This window comes from Protomyctophum parallelum (genome assembly GCF_964188405.1).
Source record: "Protomyctophum parallelum genome assembly, chromosome: 2".
Lineage (NCBI taxonomy): Eukaryota > Metazoa > Chordata > Actinopteri > Myctophiformes > Myctophidae > Protomyctophum > Protomyctophum parallelum.
The window spans coordinates 26531125-26551041 of record NC_139699.1 but is presented as its reverse complement, the minus strand read 5'-3'; the positions used below and the strand labels follow the sequence as shown (position 1 = coordinate 26551041).

Here is a 19917-nt window from a genome sequence, read left to right as displayed (position 1 = left end):
AAATGGAGAGACTGAATGAAGGACTATAGTTGCACTGGAAAGTGTATTTGGATGGCAAATCGAATCCCTTGGAATCCAGTATCCACGGATATTCCAAGCCGTGTGTGTGTGTGTGTGTGTGTGTGTGTGTGTGTGTGTGTGTGTGTGTGTGTGTGAGAGAGAGAGAGTACCGGTATATAAATAGAGACGGCACCAGTTCTCCCATCCACTTGCATTAAGTTGCAGCTCAAAAGCGCATGAGGCGATTTAACTCATATAGCCTACTCTAAAGGCTCATATACCGTACACCAGTTTTTGTTGATAGGTTATCACCGTTTTAGGTGATAAGCTATCACCAAAAATGAGCCTTAAGGTGTGAATACACTATTCACAATACGTGCATATATCTAGGCTATAGCGCCTCTCTTCTATCTATCTATCTATCTATCTATCTATCTATCTATCTATCTATCTATCTATCTATCTATCTATCTATCTATCTATCTATCTATCTATCTATCTATCTATCTATCTATCTATCTATCTATCTATCTATCTATCCATCTATCTATCTATCTATCTATCTATCTATCTATCTATCTATCTATCTATCTATCTATCTATCTATCTATCTGTCTATCTGTCTATCTATCTATAGAATGTACTAATAGTACGATGATCTTTAGCATAGTACAGTACTATGCTAAATATCATAAAGTCAAGGTGTCATCATTCCTTTTTTAAATTAATTTACCGGTACTTTTTCCTTTGCGTCGTGTTTACGACGCGCGTCCTGTTTTCCGCCTCAAACAATCGGTTTACGGCAGGGAATTTCCACATGGCGTCTTATGTGCGTGTGGATGGTTGACAGACTGAGCAGCAGCAGCAGCACACCGCCGACTCAACTCCCATGCTCGGCTTAATTGTCCCACTTATTTCATAAACATAAGGGTAAAGAAATGGGTAAAGCAAAGAATAATAAGTTTAAACGGTCCCAGTTCAACTCCGCCGGGCTGCCAGTGAACCCTGCGAGAGAAGAACTCGAAGTGGAGGAGGACGAAGACCGTTGTCCAGCTGGAGAGTTACTGGAGAAAGTAGGAAAATGCGTGCATGTCAACTTGTGAATTAATGTGCTGACCTACGAAATAATGTAGGGAACATCGTAGACTGTTGCCAAAGAGCTCTGTGGTTGTCACTTATTGTGAATGACCAGAGGATGTTATCTTTTGCGCTGTCAAAAAAACCCAACCTTAATTCAACTATTTTGACAATTCAGAAGTGTACACAATGTAAACAAATTGTCATGTCATCTGATTGCATTTGTACACTTCTTAGACTTGCACATCATGGATCAATTAAGAGCATTGTACAATGCCAACGACTGGTAGTTAGTATGGTTTACACAAATGGATAAAATAAAAACACTCGCGTCTGTGTATGGATGGACTAACTAACGCAAGTTACAAATGTAACTATGGTTATGTGAATTCCTCGATGACTGCCAGTAGGCAGTAAACAATAGTGAATATGCCCTCTCGCGCTCCGCGCAGGTCGAGTCTTAATATAAACAAAGTCATGTGACGTGTAGGCTGCCCGTGCGTCCCGGTAGTCTATATAAGCACGTGACAGCCCACACCCGGCCTCTTAAGAATCTTCTCGCCCTGAAAGATTCCGAGTGACCGTTATTACTGGCAGTCATCCAGGAATTCACATAACCATAGTTACATTCGTAACTTGCGTTATGTTTCATTCCTTACTGACTGCCAGTAGGCAGTAAACAATAGTGGATGACTCATACCAGAAGTGTCACGAGGAATTGAACCCACCTACTAAACTGCCGTAGCAGCCAGTGGCAGGATCGCCGACGCCAGTGAGGATCTGGAGGCCACATCAAGGCGATAGAACCTCGAGAACGTGCAAGGGGCTGTCCAAGATGCCAGTGACACCCCTCTCATCGCCGCCCAGGACGTGGCAATGCCCCTGGTAGAATGGCCGATGACCTCGGAGGGGGCAGGTTTACCAGATGCTTCATAAGCCTTCTTAATCGCATCCACTACCCAGTGGGATAGCCGCTGTTTAGACAGCGCGCATCCTCTATTCTTTCCGCCGTAGCACACAAACAGTTGCTCTGAGCGTCTAATATCCCGTGTTGCCTGAATGTACAGTTGCAACGCACGGACTGGACACAGTAAGTGGGCCCTTTCCTCCTCCTCGGATGTAAACGGGGGAGGATGGAATCCCGCCAACTCTATGGCCTGGTTAACATAATCGGGGGGCAGAACCTTAGGCAAAAATGACACATTTGGCCAAAGTGTGACCCCAGTGCTGCCAGCCTTCCACCGAAGGCATGCGGGGCTAATAGAAAGTGCGTGGAGCTCACTCACACGCTTAGCTGTCGTAACTGCCAACAGAAAGGCGGTCTTAATCGATAATTAGCTCAAGGACGACCCAGCCATAGGCTCGAAGGGCGCCCTGCTCAACGCCTGCAGGACCAGAGGCAGGTCCCAAGCTGCAGTATGCCTCACCCTAGGGGGGCGTAACCTCTTGGCACCACGCAGAAATTGTCACCCAGTAATGCGCACCAACTGACCTGTAGCGGCCGTGTGCACCTTCAAGGTGGAGGCTGCACAGCCAGCATCAAGTAGACACTGTAAATAATGTAGTACGTGTTGTATAGGGCAAGAGACCGGGTCCAGACCCCTGTCGCTGCACCATGATGAGAAAGCAGCCCAGCAATTTGAGTACACCAACCTTGTGGAAGGGGCCCTTGCATTCCGCAGGGTCTCACATATTGAGGGGCCTAGCCCACTCAAGAGTGACTGATCCCTTTCAGTGGCCATACCCAAAGCTGAAGGAGGCTCGGCGATGGATGCCAAACCTTCCCGTCCAGCTGGGACAGGAGGTCTATCCTTGCTGGAAGCTGCCATGGATCCCCGTCCAACAGACTGAGGAGCATTGAATACCATGTTCTCGAGGGCCACCTGGGGGCCACCAAGAGAACTCTGTGATCTGACGATCTCACCCTGTGAAGCACAGGCAACAACAGGGGGATCGGGGGAAACGCATAAAGGAGCGCTCTCGGCCAAGCGCTGGCGAGAGCGTCCATCCTGAGTGGGGCACTGGTCTCTGCCAGGCTGAACCACCGAGGACAATGAGTCGTGCCTTCCGAGGCGAATAGATCTACGTAGGCTACCCCGTGTCGATCCCAAATCAACTGTACCACCTGGGGGTGCAATCTCCACTCCCCAGGGGGCAGTCTCTGACGAGACAGATAGTCTGCCACAGAGTTTGCTCTGCCTGGCAGGTGCATAGCCCTCATCGAGGAAAATAGAGGATAAGCCCACGTCCACAGGCGATGGGCTTCCCTCAGGGACTCCAGAGACCTGGTCCCTCCCTGATGGTTGACATGAAACACCACTGAGGTGCTGTCCGTCCGAATGAGCACGTGCTTCCCCCTGAGAAAGGGCAAGAAGTGCTTCAGCGCCAAGGAAACAGTCCGGAGTTCTAACACATTGATATGGCGTCCTCTCCATCGAGAGCACCATAGCCCCTGGACTGACCTCTTCTGCCATACCGCGCCCCAACCTTGAGGCGAGGCATCTGTTGTCACCACCTCTCGTCTCGCCGGGACCGAGCCGAGAGGGACTCCACTCAGCAGGAATGCATTGTCCCGCCAACGGCGGAGATAACCAAGGCACCTGCGAGTGACTCTGACCTTGACCCCCCTGTGTAGACAGGGGTCCATGTGAAGGCCATTGAACCACCTCTGTAATGGGCGTAGATGTAACAGCCCCAGAGGAGTGATTGCTGAGACTGCGGTCAGCATGCCGAGCAGTCTGAGCCATGTTAGGTAGGTCAACCTCGCCCCCAGGCGGAAAGACCGCAGGAGGTTCTGAATTCTCTCCACCCTCTGTGCAGTCGGTCGTGCCTGCATCGATACCGAAGCTATGGACATGCCGAGGAAGGTGGTCTGTTGCGTTGGGAGCAACGAGCTCTTTTCGAGGTTTACGGTCATGCCCAGTGCCTCGACGTGAGCGAGGACTCTGGACGTCACCTGTTCCGCCTCCCTGAACGAGGGGGCGCAAATGAGCCAATCGTCTAGGTAGGGAAGTATCTTCACTCCCAACAGGCATAGCGACGTTAAGGCTGCCCTCATACACCTTGTGAAGATGCAGGGAGCCAGAGACAGGCCGAACGGCAGAACGGCAAACTGGTAGACTTTGCCTTGAAAGGCAAAGCGGAGGTACTTTCTGTGCTCTGGATGTATGGGCACATGAAAGTAGGCATCTTTGAGGTCTATTGTGGTGAACCACTCCCCCTGTGTGATAGCCTGTAGGACGTCGACTGTGCGAAGCATCCGAAATGGAAGGACCTTGAGGTGCACATTTAACCCTCTTAGGTCTAGTATAGGCCTGAGAGACCCATCTTTCTTTGGGATCAGAAAGTAGGTGGAGTAGAACTCCTCGTTCTGTGAACGTGGGTGAACCGTTGTTATTGCTCGTTTGTCCAAGAGCTTGGTCACCTCTTGAGACAAACACTGGGCCTTCACGGGGTCTGTGACTGAAGTCACCCTGACCCGTGAACATTGTGGGGGTCGGCGGCGGAATTGCAACCTGTAACCTTGGGACATTGTTTTAACGACCCATGCATCTCTGGCATGGTCTGCCCAGTAATTCAGGTGCTGCTGTGAAAATCTGCCCACCGCCGGCCCCAGACCCTCAGGCTGTGCCTGGGGGGTTATTTGGGTACTTGGGGGGGCGCCGGCTATGCCCTCGCCCTTGCCCACGCTGGGGCTGGCAAGGCCACTGCTCACCTCTGGGCTGATGTTGCCCTCTGCCTGCCGCCACCTGGTCACGTTGCCAGGTCTGCGGCTGAGGATTCAGGTAGCCCAGGCGTCGCGGATCCCGTGCGCCACGTGGCTTAGAGGGTCGACCGGGTGGTGCCATCGAGCCTCTGGCCCGTTGACCCCAGTCCTCTGAAGCCTTGACTGCTGCCTACGCTGCAGTGCCTCGGTTGCCTCCGGGCCAAACAACTGGTCCGGCACCACCGGAAGCTTCCGTAGCGCCTGTCTGCAGCTGTCAGACATAGGCGCCTGTGCAAGCCACACCTGACGTCGTGTCACGACCAAGGTGGACATCAAACGGCCAAGTTCACTTGTCATTAAGGCGAAGGACTCCAGAGCCACATCATTAAAGTCGCCCAACTGACTCCCTGGCCCACTCTCCAAGATCTTGGACTGGGCGAGGAGGAGCACAGAGAGAGAGTTCCCCAAACGGGACATTGTGGCAGCAGAACCATATGCCTTTGTCAGCAGGTCGTCAGTGACTGCACACTGTGCACTGGGACAGCGGGTTCTTGCCTTTAGTGCCTCGTCTGGAGAGAGAACCAGCGCCGCAATGCACTGGTCTACAGGAGGCATGCGAACCAGTCCATGCACTTCTGCCTTGTCCATGGAGGCCAGGGTCCTTGCATCCTTGCCTCGGTGGGCAGATGCACCCTTCTCAGCCCAGCACTCCTTCAGCTGATTTAGGTAGTCAGGCAGGGGTGGGACAGCAAACGGTGGCATTCTAGCGGCGGCAGCCCGTTTGAAGAACGGGTTACTCGCCCCATGAGCGGCTGACGGGTCGTCCAGCTCAATCTTAGCCAGGGCAGCACGCAGCGTTGAACGCAATGTGCAGGGCCCGATCCCCAGCTCAGTGCTTACCGAGCTTCTGCGGGAAGTCTCTGAGCCATCCTCAGCCTGCACACTATCCACCTGGGGATCACCCTGATCCAGGGGGTCCCCCCTGGGGATTTCATCCTCGTCATGGAACATGGAGTCTGAAGCTCCAATTGACATGGCGTCATCATAGTCATAATCATAATCTAATTCTAGATCATCATCGCCCTCCGGCTCCTAGACCGCCTGTGGCGGAGGAGGCGGTGGCTGCTGGACCGCCTGTGGCGGAGGAGGCGGTGGCCGTACCATTGCCTTAAGGCGCTCTATTTCAGCCCGCAAATCATCCATTTCATGGCGATATGGAGCAGTCGTGACAGCCGCCGTTGACTTCTTCCGGGCCAGGTGACCGCGCTCTGCGCGAGACCCGCGTTTGCGCTTCACCTTCCCATCAGCAGCGACCCCAGAAGGTGGGAGGTTTCCCTTGAACAGGAGGTTCTCCACCTCACACAGCCTAGCCTCTCTCACAGAGAGTGGTAGAGTGCTACAGTTCATACATGCTTTGTCAGTCAGGGCTTCCCTGAGGTGACCGACACCCAAGCATGTCGGACACAAGTCATGTCCGTCGTCGACTTGGAGCTGAGTGCTACAGGACGTACACGCCATAGCTCAGTAGTCTCAAGCCAGTTGTATAGCCAGGCAATACCAGCGAGAACTGTACAATCACAGAACGCGTCAGTAACCTCCAGCAAACAGACCAACGTTTTTATTAATTTTTTAAACAAATTAAGTTATTTAGATTAACTAATTAATTAGATTAATCATCAAACAAAAATGTCAATCGGACATTCAACTAGGCAATCCCAGCGAGGACTGCAGGCACAGAACGCGTGGGATCCTCCAGTAACTAAAGTTTTTTTTTTTTCACAAATTAAATTATTTAGATTAATGAATTAATTTAGATTAATCATCAAACTAAATGTCAGACATTTGACTAGGCAATCCCAGCGAGGACTGTGCAAGCACAGAACGCGTGGGAACCTCCAGTAACCTGAATTTATATCTATTCTTAATCAAATTAAGAATGAATATAAGTTTAACTAGAACTGCACTCTGTCGAGTGCATACTTGCTTGTTGCACACTAGTAGGCCATAAATGGCCAACTAGTGCGCAAGCAGAGCGCGCAATTCCTTTCGACCGCTGTAAATTGTCAAATCTCAGTATCTCTGTGAAGGAACGTTTGAAATTATTAATGTTTAGATGTAACTATACACACCACATACTCTGGTCCCAGCAGATCAGGCACAATTTGCTATTTTATTTTTTACTGATTATGTATATAGTATACGTATGACTAGCTCTAAATGATGACGTAAGAAATATATATAGTATATATTATATAAGAAATATATATATATACTATATATATTTATTACGTCATCATTTAGAGCTAGTCATACGTATACTATATACATAATCAGTAAAAAATAAAATAGCAAATTGTGCCTGATCTGCTGGGACCAGAGTACGTGGTGTGTATGTGTATGACTAGCTCTAAATGATGACGTAAGAAATATATATAGTATATATATAGTATATAGGCATATACTATATATGTATACATATATACTCTATACTGTATAAAGTGTGTAGTTGTAAGTTGATTAGCGGTATACTGTGGTTACTTTGCGCCAAAAACCGTGACAGCTGTTCCGCCATTTGAGGCTTACGCAGAAAAACATCAAATCTGTGCCTGTGTTGCTGGACCAATGATGACGAAATGACCATATTTCTTACGTCATCATTTAGAGCTAGTCATACACATACACACCACGTACTCTGGTCCCAGCAGATCAGGCACAATTTGCTATTTAATTTTTTACTGATTATGTATATAGTATACGTATGACTAGCTCTAAATGATGACGTAAGAAATATATATAGTATATATATAGTATATAGGCATATACTATATATGTATACATATATACTCTATACTCTATACTGTATAAAGTGTGTAGTTGTAAGTTGATTAGCGGTATACTGTGGTTACTTTGCGCCAAAAACCGTGACAGCTGTTCCGCCATTTGAGGCTTACGCAGAAAAACATCAAATCTGTGCCTGTGTTGCTGGACCAATGATGACGAAATGACCATATTTCTTACGTCATCATTTAGAGCTAGTCATACACATACACACCACGTACTCTGGTCCCAGCAGATCAGGCACAATTTGCTATTTAATTTTTTACTGATTATGTATATAGTATACGTATGACTAGCTCTAAATGATGACGTAAGAAATATGGTCATTTCGTCATCATTGGTCCAGCAACACAGGCACAGATTTGATGTTTTTCTGCGTAAGCCTCGAATGGCGGAACAGCTGTCACGACGAAGGAGACCGGGCGAAAATATTACTTGCGCGCTCTGCTTGCGCAAGTAATTATCAAACAAACAATATAACTAGGTAATTAGTCGAGTGCTGTGGAAAACCAGCAGCACGCGGCCAACACCCATTGTGTGGAGGAAGCCCTTTAACAACACTATGAGAGTGTTTGTAGCTAGGGATCCTCAAGACAAACAAAGAGTAATGGTGATTATTTGACAACCACAGCCTTGAGAGGACAACAATTTGCGCTCTCGGCAACAGCCACAGGCAGGATGTCAACACCACGACACCTATAGTGTCTTAACAACTCTTTGGACTTGCAATACAGAACTGATGTACAGATTCTAGGAGCTACACTTACCCACGATACTCACGTCAGGTAGCGAGAAGTTTCAAAGAGGCCGGGTGTGGGCTGTCACGTGCTTATATAGACTACCGGGACGCACGGGCAGCCTACACGTCACATGACTTTGTTTATATTAAGACTCGACCTGCGCGGAGCGCGAGAGGGCATATTCACTATTGTTTACTGCCTACTGGCAGTCAGTAAGGAATGAAACATAACCGACTATACTAGACTTGATGTGAAGTCTAAATTCAGTTACGGTAACTCTGTTTAGTAGCAGAACTCTTCAACAATGTCAAATATTTTGGTGTCATTTCAGAAAGAAATTTCCCCTTAAGTGCCATTTTCAAAATAGCAAAAATAGTGCAGCTTGCAGTTGTAGATAGATAGATAGTTGTCCTCCAAACTAGTTAAAGTTGTTAATAAATGTATGGTTTCAGACAAGAAAACACATATTCTATAACATTAGCTCTGGTCCATAGCCTTCTACTGCTTCTACGATTCTTCCCTGCATTTGTATGGGTATTGCATTGGAATGCACTCAGTGTTGAAATCAGATTAATCTCCCAAAAACAGTTGGAAGAGTTGGGGAACGTATGCATAAAATAACTAGCATGCCACTCTGACGCTGAATTTAAAATTTGTTTCACTTTATCACAAGAACAACATTTCCTAATGGGCGTGGCTAGTGATTCAAAGACTATACAAAATAACAGAATATGAGGTTAAATATTATCACTAGGACTAAGACCCCCATGTCTTGTGTGGTGGTGAAAAGTTGCAGAGTCCCAATGCTGACGTGAGAGAGTTTGCATGTGCCAGCATCTCCCGGGTGGTGCAGACGAGTCAGAGCATCCCAGGCTTCCTGCAGAGGGATGCTGTGAGGCGCCTGGGCCCCATGCTGCTGGACCAGAGCCTGGCTGTCAGGGAGACCGCCACAGGGGCACTCAGGTGAGAAGTGCCCACTAACCACGCTGTAAAGTCCTACAGGGTTTCTTTAAAGTAGTGCTGCACAATTAATCAAAAAAGATTGCGATCTAGATTCAGATTCGGACCTACACAATCTCAATTCCTAAATTTGAGCAAGAATCGTGCAGCACTAGTGTGCTGTCCAATTCATTATAGTTACTCTTATGTTTTTGCTTCAAGAGAAATGCGTTAAGAGAAGTTTAAGTCATGCAGTTTGATGTTATCGGTTTAAAGCATAGACTGTAAAAAAATATGGACAAAGCGTTCTCCGGCTCTGTTATGGACGTAAGATGAAGCCAGTCAGTCCTTGAATTGTAAATCGCCATCTTTCTAGATCCGTTTGGGCCCAGCTGGTCATTGGCTGTCCCAGACAACGAGGCGGGACTTCCCCCCTTCTTCTTCGTTGGTTTTTATTTTGACTCGAACGGGGGGGTGGCTCCCGATCATAGACTGTAACGGTAGCCACGCCCCTCAGAACATACGCAACTTTATGGTCATTTTTGTAATAAATGGGACCATAATTTTCCAAAAAGAATATTATGACATGAGAAATGAGACTTTAAACTAGTGACTGGAAGCAGAAAGTATTCATGACATGTTTATTAAGGTAATACAGTCTAGGTGAAGACAGCTTTCAGGAAGTCTCGATTTCCTTGGTGGCTTCACAAAATATCTGTCTGACTGTTTAAAGTCACAGTAGTTGGCTCCAGGTGCCACATTTTGAATTTAGTAGTAATCTTCAGCAACTACAGACAATAGACAAAAATGAGAATCGTGTGAGAATCATGATGGAAAATCGAGATTCACATTTGAGCAAGAATCGTGCAGCACTACTTTAAATGCTGTGGTTCCCTAACTAATTCATCTTAAGGACCCCACAAATGATATCTATTTGGCTGCAGACCCCAATCTGGAATGCTTTTTCTGCCAGGGACCCCTGAAGAGAAGATTAGTTAGGAAAAAATATTCAAAATGTTTCAACGACATCTTCGATATTATTCAAAATCACACCTGTGTGAACTGAGTGGTGCAACTCCCCTCTCTCTCTCCCCCCCTCCTCTCTCTCTCTCTCTCTCTCTCTCTCTCTCATTAGCAGGCAACAGTGCAGCACTGTCTCTCTCTGATTCTGGTACTCAGTCATACTGGTGCTCATTAACGTCACATAGGTGAACACGGACACATTGCTGTTCCTTGGAGTGGTTGCACCACTCAAAAATGATTAAAGTGAGTAAGTGACATGCTGTGAGCTTGTAGATCTTCTATTTTTGATTAGCCAACATATAAATAGATAATAAATAGATTAAGTGGTTAACGTGAGTATGTGAGCGGAGTGTTGGGAAATGCCGCTCCTCGCTCCAGGGGGTTGTTGTCACGCTCGCTATCCGCTCATGTTGATTGCTAGTTTAGGGCCGGATTGAGAGGCGGAGAGGATGCAGTGAATACTTCCGGTTCAAGATGGGAACTGCGATTTGTAGTTTTTTGTAGTTTTTGTCTGGCGCAGGTAAACAGGTGCCCGTAAAAATGCCTGGCTTTAAATGTTAAATTTTGTGAGTTAATTATTAATAACCAGATTCAAGAGAAGAGAGTGGGGCACGCAAGAGAGTGGCTCATTCAGCCAAAGTCACTTTATCGTATCGTTTGACTGGCTGGTGATGGAACATAGCTCACACAGCGCCGCTCCACTCACAGCAACCCCCTGGAACCCCCTCAAGGACCCCTGGGGGTTCCTGGACCCCACTTTGAGAACCTCTAAAGGTGTTGGATAAGGATTTGCAGCTTTAACTTTGAATACCCCGTCCCATGCTAGTTGTCTCATGTCCATGAACAAGATTACACTGTGCAGTTAAAAGCCTGTGTTCATTTATCCATTTGTAAGTCTTGAGTGTAAAACCTGGACTGGGTCCATCTATTTGAGAGAATTCCACACCTACATATTGAGCACAATGCAAATTTGAGCACAGCTTTGTGCGGATGGCCAAGTCATAGACGTATGTGCAAGTGCTGTTCATGCCTGTGCTTTGTGGCCGTAATACGTCACTGACTTCACCTGTGCGTTGAACGCAGCTTTGTGGGTTTTCTACTACTGGCCAATCACAGCAGGGCTTTCCAAGAACTGCGGTAAGCACGGAACACTCACTCTCCCTGTAGTTTCCCGACGGAACCCCTTCTATCCATGCTCTAGTCTACACGACCTGCCCAGGACGGAACCCCTTCTATCCATGCTCTAGTCTACTGTCTACACACGACCTGCCCAGGACGGAACCCCTTCTATCCATGCTCTAGTCTACACGACCTGCCCAGGACGGAACCCCTTCTATCCATGCTCTAGTCTACATGAACTGCCCAGGACGGAACCCCTTCTATCCATGCTCTAGTCTACATGACCTGCCCAGGACGGAACCCCTTCTATCCATGCTCTAGTCTACTGTCTACACACGACCTGCCCAGGACGGAACCCCTTCTATCCATGCTCTAGTCTACATGACCTGCCCAGGACGGAACCCCTTCTATCCATGCTCTAGTCTACACGACCTGCCCAGGATGGTACCCCTTCTATCCATGCTCTAGTCTAGTCTAGTCAAATGTACGCTTTTTCCACTGCAACACAGATGCGTGGCATTAGATGTGACCGCAAGAGTTAAAGCTGCAATCCAAAATCCTTATTTAACAGCTTTAAAATTCATTCATTGTATATTTCTATAATTGCAAGGAAAAATAGTTCTTTCCTGAATTAACTTTAATGTGAATTCATGTAAAATTAAATAGAATAACTAGGGCTACAATATATTCCTCCTGGAATGGGATATCCATATAACATGACAAAAACATTTTTCAGGATGTGATAAATGCAACATTCTCTTGACAAATTATTCCCAGTTCTACAGTATTTCAACAGGGAGAGCCATAATCCAGTTATCGACAAGAGTTGCTTGGTAAACACTGAGATGAAGATGGTGTTTGGTTATATCATTATTTTATTCCCCAATTTTATTCAGATTGTTCTCTTTGCCAGACTGAAGATTTCTTGCCCACTATACTTCAAGTGTGTCAAAGTTTAAGTAAAGCCAAATAAATGTTCTCTCACACTCATATCGTCTCTGTCGGGTAGAAACCTCATACTTTTAGGGATTCCGATTCAAAAACAGCTAAAGTAGCAGATCCACAAGCTCAAACTGCGTCGCATTTTGAGCTTGTGGATCTGCTACTTCGTTGCTTCTGTGTGACCCTGTAGGATGAACAAGTAGGGCAACTCATTCCCTGCGATCATAGTGGAGATAATTATTCTGTGACTACAAACGTAAGGAAATATGGGGGAAAAAAGCTGGCAGTGGGTGGAAATGTATGATTTATGAGCTGAGGTTATTTAGGAAACAGTTAAAGGTATATTCAGTGATTTCACTCAAAAAACCTTAGGTTTCGTTTTTGGCTGTGGGACCCAGCCTTTCGTCCAATCAGGATAGAGAGTCAAAAACGAAACCTAAGGTTTTTTGACCCCCAGGGGTTAACTGGGGACAGGGAGGAACTCCTTATATGGTCAGCACACTCTATAGTAGAGAGGATTATCACAACAAAACAAAAAAATAAGTGATATTTGAATTAAGTGAAATCACTGAATATACCTTTAAAATAAGGTTTCTGCCCGACGGCAGCAATATACTATATACTAAGAATATACTGGTTTTGGTTCATGAGTTTACCAGATTTATTATTGTTTTACTTTCACACACACACACACACACACACACACACACACACACACACACACACACACACACACACACACACACACACACACACACACACACACACACACACAGGAACCTGAGTGCATGTGGAGGCCATGAGGTTTGTGAGGACATGGTGAAACATGATGTCATGACCCCTCTGACAGCCCTGCTCCGAGAGGTGAGACACTGGCGGGCTCTTCCACACCCCGTGTTTATATTCAGCTTCTGTTCCGTTACTCTTAAAATGCTTTTTCAGACAGCTGTTGTATGTACGCAATACTCCCTCTAGTCTACTGTATACATATATATATATAGAGGGGTGTGATCTCTGAGTGCTTAAATATGCATACAATATAGGAGAGAGACTCATGTTTGAAAGAGGAATGATAACAAGGACTTTGCTTGCGGGCAAACGATCACTCCCATCATCCCATGTCATTCTCATGTCAGAATTTTAGGTGACTAATTATTTTTAGCAAAATGCCCTGGGGCCAAGAAGAACAAATAAATTCAGTTGTCATGTACTCAATCATGTATGTACTCAATGTTTATCTCTGTGAGGTACAGGGCGTGCTCACATTAGCTATTTAGATTCTTTGCATTGTTTAGATCCATGGTAGCAGTGAGAGTGGAACCATGTGCACTAAAGTCCCATTTATACATAGTTGAGAGATAGTTGCATGCTGGTGTCGTGCGCTGAAAATAGCCGATCCACAAGCTCACAACATGTCTCGCAGTAACACGTTGTGAGCTTGTAGATTTGGCTATTTCCGGTGCATGTCGCCACAATCAAAGTAATTTGGCTAAGCTTGTATTGTTTTTGTTTGTGGAACATCTAGTGTTGTGCTGGCTTTGAGGCCAGCACTGTGCCCATGAAAGAGCCCAGGAACACGGTGGAAGGCGTGGCCAACGAGGCAGTGAACCTGCTTTGGAATCTGTGGTAAGCTAGGGCTGTTGTTGAAAGTGAACATGATCCCCGCTGAGCTTGCTTTTGTGCGTTATTTGTTTTTACATTTCGTGGAGATGACTATCCATCGAAAATGTCCTTTCATACCATGAGTATTTGTTTTTTGTTTTAATTTATGTTTCAAATGTATATATATATATATATATATTTTTTGTATATATTGTTCTCTGCTCCCTGCCAGTGAAAGCAGCAGCCAGGCCCTTTCGCTGTTCAACAAGTCTGGTTTGTTGGACGTGGTCGTCCAGTGTGTGGAGAGACATCCACACAACACAGAGCTGGCTGTGGTTGCCGGTAGGACATGAATTTAACTTCATATGTACGTTTCTACTATCAAATTTGGTTGCATGGCAGGAACGCAGGCCGGGTTGGACTGCATTCGGACTAAGCCATCCCAAAAGTTCCCTGGACAACCCTCCACAGTCATATAGCAGCAGATCTACACGCTGAAGCACCGCACGATGCGACGCGTTTTGATCTGGTCTATCTCCTACTTTAGCTGGTTTTGAATTTTAATCCTGTAACTAACAGTGTTGGACATGAGACGATTTATTCCAATTCCAAACTGGAATAAACTCCCCATTGCAGTCAGAGCTGCAGACTCACTCCCAAGTGTCTCATGTAGTCGCTGTAGTCACTGTATCACTGCTTATCACTTTTGTGCTGGGGGTGGCAGACTGGCAGTCCTTCAAGAGGTAGTGCGGCTATGGTTCGAGCCCTGGCTCCCCCTGCGTTAGTAGTACCAGTAAGTGTCCTTGAGCAAGACACTGAACCCTCCTTCTCCCGATGAGCAGGTTGGTGCTTTGCATGGTTCAGTGTGTGTCAATCAGTGTGTGAATATATGGAACTTTGTAATATATATGCACAGTATTTATTTACCTTTTACTTATTACTAAACCCTGTATTCAAGTCTAAAGGCCAAATGATACTTTTCATCACATGACGCAAGTTTACCAGCTCATGTCCGCGTGCCTCCCTGATTTTGTCACGACCCGATTTTGTGTACTTCATACACAAACAAGTACCCTGTCTGCACATGTGGTAGAAACGACAAATGGTTGCTTGCTTTGAGGAGAGGTTGAGTGAGAGGAACTGTCCCTACCCTCTGCATTAAATGAGAGGAAATCTATCTCCTTTAATATTAACCATTTTATGGAACAAGAATGCACAGAAGCGACTGCATAATGCTCTTGCCATTGCACAAGTCCTTCAGTTGTCTAATAGAAGTTTGTGCCGTATTGCTTTCGCTATCGAACATAATAAAGCTTACCGTTCGGCTGCCTGGACCCCTGCACCTGCAGCACACGGTGCATAATGTATGTACATCCCATATTGTGTTGATCATCAATTGTTGCAGTATGCTATAAATCTAAACGCACACATGCTTGTACTGACGTGACCCTTCCAGCCCACTGCCTGCACACTGTGACAGAGGACAACCTGGAGCTGCTGGGCAGCATCAACGGCTCGGTGCTAGGAGCCCTGGAGAGCGTGATGCTGTCAACGCAGAAGGACATGGCTCACACACTGCTCAGGACGCTGGCTGCAGGTACTGTCCACTCACAGAGACATGGCTCACACACTGCTCAGGACGCTGGCTGCAGGTACTGTCCACTCACAAAGACATGTCTCACACAGACACACACTGCTCAGGACGTTCTGCTGCAGGCACTGTATCAATGGCTCTGCTTGTGTGTCGGTGTGGTGCTTATTATCAGATTTATCTTACTGTCTCTGGTACTCAAAACAACAGTAACTTCCCTTTTTAACACAGTGGTTTACAGCAGTGGTTCTCAAACCTTTTGTTGTAAACTGACAATGCTTTGTGCCAGTGACCCCCAGTAGGGACTATTTGTGTTTTAGAAAATGCAAATCAATTAAAATACTTACAAGATAATAAATAAATGCAAACACAAAGGCGCTGCAGCAGTCTTTCCCCCCGTGTCCCCTGAACCGTGCAGCAGTTGTTTTCCCAGGTGGGCATGCTCTAGGGCTGTCACAAATCTCACAAATAATTGCGATTAATGTCGATTTAATTGTGTTTTTTGCATTGAACATTGGAACATATGAATAAAGAATTTCTATTTGCCTGGTAATCAAAAGAAAATATGCACATGGCAGATAGACAAATATTCAAAGAAAGGACTGACATATTCATTATAGGTGCATCACAAAGTGACTCGTTGTAAGCTTGTAGATAAGCTATTGTCGTCGTGTCCTCTCTCTGTCGCCTCCAATAGGGACATTGTGGAACATGAAGAGCAACTTACCGGCCGGCAGCCAGGCCCAGACCCTTAACGCTTTGGCGGCCGTATTGGGGCAAACCCTGGAGCTGGACGCCGGTGTGCTGATCCCCGAGCTGCGGCGTGCAGAGGAGGCGCGTCACCTCAGAGGTCCTCTGGCCTCGACCTCACCGGTCACCAGTGGTGGAAAAAGTACTCATGTTTTACCGTATTGTGCCGAATATAATTATTCTGATTATAAGATGACCCCCATTTTTCAAGTCTCATTTGTGGAAAAGACTTCACTTAAATGTTCCTTTCCACCACTGCTGGTCACAGAGGAGCAGGAGCTGGCTGCTGGAGGGCTTGAAGAGGAGGACATGGAGGAGGGAACTGGGCACAGGAGCAACGGAATGGCTGCACGTCATGTAGATACTGACTTCTCTGATCTGCTGCCGGTGAGTGATTATATGTCTCCTCATCAATATGTCCATACATGTGGTGGAGGCTAGACTTGGCCTTGTTCGTGGGCAAATTCTATGTTTATTTTTTTTACCCAGCTTTTTATAATGTTCTTATTTTGATCATAAAGCCCAAACCATGCCTAAGGGTCCCAGCGGTGTCATGTGTCCTGTTGTGAGTAGACGCATGCAGACGCAAGTCGACCCGAGTGATTCAATTACCGTAGTTCAATTCAATGGTTGCTTGCAACTACAACTACATGCATCTACTCGCAACCGTTTGCATGCAATGGCAAATCATTGGTGTGGTTTGGGCTTTCGACCCACAAGTCTCCAGGTTTTCTTCACTGATTTACTATGACACCATGTATGGAAGTCTACTGGTGTGATTCTCAAACGTTTTATTTCCAAGTACCCCCATATGGGAGTGTACAAATAGGACGGGTCCATTTGGTTCCATTTGTACAGTACACTCAGAGTTACAGACCTGGAATGGTCATTCCAGCTCTTTTTTGTGTTTTGTGTACTCATTTTTTGTGTCCGTCGCTCTGCTTCCTTTGCCCCCTGTCCAACTGGCGGGTCCGAGATGAGCTTGTCCCTCACAGCACCAATCACAGCGCTGCTGCCATGATCACGGCTGACAATTTACTGGTGATCCTTCGAAAATAGAATCCCATCATATCATGGAGCAGCTGTTTGTAGCCCTCCTTTCTCTGCTTCTCCTCTATATTAATACCATGGGGGTTCTCACTAATGCTCATTAGCATTAGTAACATTACTGTCTATTCTCTCCGTGTCAGAGGAGGGCTGTTCGTGTAAGTGGACAGTTCTGAAGCCTGCCTACCAGTCACATCATCGGCAGGCACTGGCAGCTTTGGTCATTTGTTTCAAACACGTATATCTATCTCCAGGAACAATGGCTTGTCTGTAGTTTATTTTTGCTTGGAATCCCCATCGATGATCATTGGTAGGCAGGTTTCTTAACTGTGAGACACCATGAGACAATGAGTGTTACATAAAGATAATGTTGATTAGTGTTCCTTTATGTATCTTGCTCCTTCTGCACCTTCCTTCTGATTCTCAGATGGCCTCTCTACCCACTCCTCTAATCAAGGCCCACTCCCACTCTTCCACAGCCATGCCATGGACTTCTCGTTAACAGCATTGAAAGCTACAATAATGTTAACCCCTACATGTTTATTCATATTGGATACCCCCACTCCCCCAACTTTATTTATCACTCAAAACAAAGTTACAAAATGTTTCACTTTGAATAAATCTGTGCCAGGGTACAGAACAAACTATCTTCCCTATCTTCAATCTATCAATCGCTTATTATAAACACAGTAACACATACATACAGACATTAAATGTACATAGACTAGGCTGCCATTCAATTTACGTCATAAGTGCATTCATTACTGTGCACCACTGGGCATTAATTAAGCTGAAAATAGCAGATCAACAAGCTCACGCTGCGACGCGTAGTAGATCTGCAATTTCCAGCATGCAACTGAACCAAGTATAAAATCAATCAAGCCATTACACACCATCAAGGCCCGCCAGAATGCAACACAATTAACAGGTTAACTGCCACCTGGTGGACGCAAGAGCAAGAGCTAGACTGAGCAAGAGCTAGACTGCTGACCCGGATCTACTTCGTCAATGCTAGCGAGCTTTAATGAGTCCATCCTTGCTCTAGAAAGCACCAATGTTCCGCCGGTTGGATTCTAATTGGCGGAACGTTCCGTCACGAGCAGTTATTTTTGTTAACTGTAGATTTAGTCGACTAAAATCGTATGATATTTAGTCGACTAAAACTTTACTAGACTAACACTAAACCATTTCAGATGACTAAAATATGACCAAAACTAAATTAAACTATTCGTCAATAGACTGACTAAAACAAAGATGTCTGTCAAAAACAACACTGATCTTGCACTGTGTTGTTGACTCTCAACAACGGCTGATTTCTCTTATGATCCAGAGGGACAAGGCAGAGCTGCGGGAGGCCATCGCATTGCTGACAGCCCAGCAGACGTCCCTGGAGATCATCGTCAACATGTGCTGCCCTGATGGTGAGTGAGTGCCCAGGGTTCCACCGTGCCTGTCCCAGGCATCCTCCCTTCATCAGCCACTGACTGCACATCGGAGCGCAGCGGTGAAGTGCCAGTCCACCATCATGGAACAGAGTCTGTCGGTTCGAATCCACATATAAGTCAACTTTGAGGCTTAATGAGATTTTGAGGCTTAATCAGGAGTTTGGCCAGGACTAGCCTCGGTACCAGGCTTTCATTTTTGTTGGTGCAAAAATGTAAAGCCTGGAGGAACGCATTGGCCGCTCTGGTCTAAAAGTGGGAGTCAACCCTTCCGGATGGGCGCCGCTCCAAATGATGTGACGTAGCGCTGCACTAGGGGGGAGAGGAGGGGCCGGGGGTGGCGGACGGATCGATGAGATCCAATCAGGGCGTGCACAAATCTCAGCCGCGACCCGCCCCTCTAGACCAGAAACCTAACACGTTAGCTCAGGCTAGGCCAGGACTAGACTGAGGGAAGGGTGATATTTGTCATTGCCCGTAGTAGTCCTACTTGTTTGCAGGGAGGGTTGAGCAGGAGGTTTAGGACGAAGGCTTTACGTCCTCCCAGTGGGGGCTCCTCCTCAATGGCAGGTGAAGTCAGTTGGATACAACAGCAGTGGCAAGGAGTGGGAGGAATTATTTGGCACATAAGACTAAATTGGGGGGAAAAAGGGGGTACAGTTAGGAGCTACCTAAATTTAAATGAAGATGACAAAAAAAGACTGCCCTCAGCAATTTCACATCCGTGAACGTTCATGTTTTCAGACCCTTCGGATGACGAGTGGGAAGAGGAGTCCAGCAGTGACGAGAGCGAGATGGGCCCTGACAGCCTGTGTGACGGACTGTCCAGCCTGCTGTCTCCCCTGTGTCTGTCTGCTGAGATCCACAGTGCTCTGACCAACCACAGCATCCCACAGAAGGTGTGTTCCACTTTAACTATTGAAAAATAGCAGATCTACAAGCTCATAGCGCTGAGTGCTATGAGTGCTATGAGCTTGTAGATCTGCTATTGTTTTTAATTCGTGGAAATGTTAGCAAACATTTTGAAAAACATTTTTCCCCTCATATCTTTGCTTCTGGGGGTCCCTGGAACAACATATTTTCAAATAGGGGTCGGCGGCC

The 19917-nt window shown here is 46.4% G+C and overlaps 1 protein-coding gene across 1 annotated transcript in view; it reads left to right on the top strand.

Moving 5' to 3' along the window:
• Window positions 1–817: 817 nt before the first annotated feature.
• The window catches only part of heatr3 (HEAT repeat containing 3), a 29116-nt gene continuing 10016 nt past the window's right edge, over window positions 818–19917 (top strand). The window contains exons 1-10 of the mRNA XM_083791973.1: window positions 818–1073; window positions 9152–9324; window positions 13161–13248; window positions 13910–14010; window positions 14219–14328; window positions 15443–15583; window positions 16275–16469; window positions 16596–16714; window positions 18705–18795; window positions 19561–19715. Of these exons, the coding sequence (XP_083648099.1) occupies window positions 939–1073; window positions 9152–9324; window positions 13161–13248; window positions 13910–14010; window positions 14219–14328; window positions 15443–15583; window positions 16275–16469; window positions 16596–16714; window positions 18705–18795; window positions 19561–19715 (1308 nt within the window). The 5' untranslated portion in view covers window positions 818–938. The remainder of the gene's footprint in view (window positions 1074–9151; window positions 9325–13160; window positions 13249–13909; window positions 14011–14218; window positions 14329–15442; window positions 15584–16274; window positions 16470–16595; window positions 16715–18704; window positions 18796–19560; window positions 19716–19917) is intronic.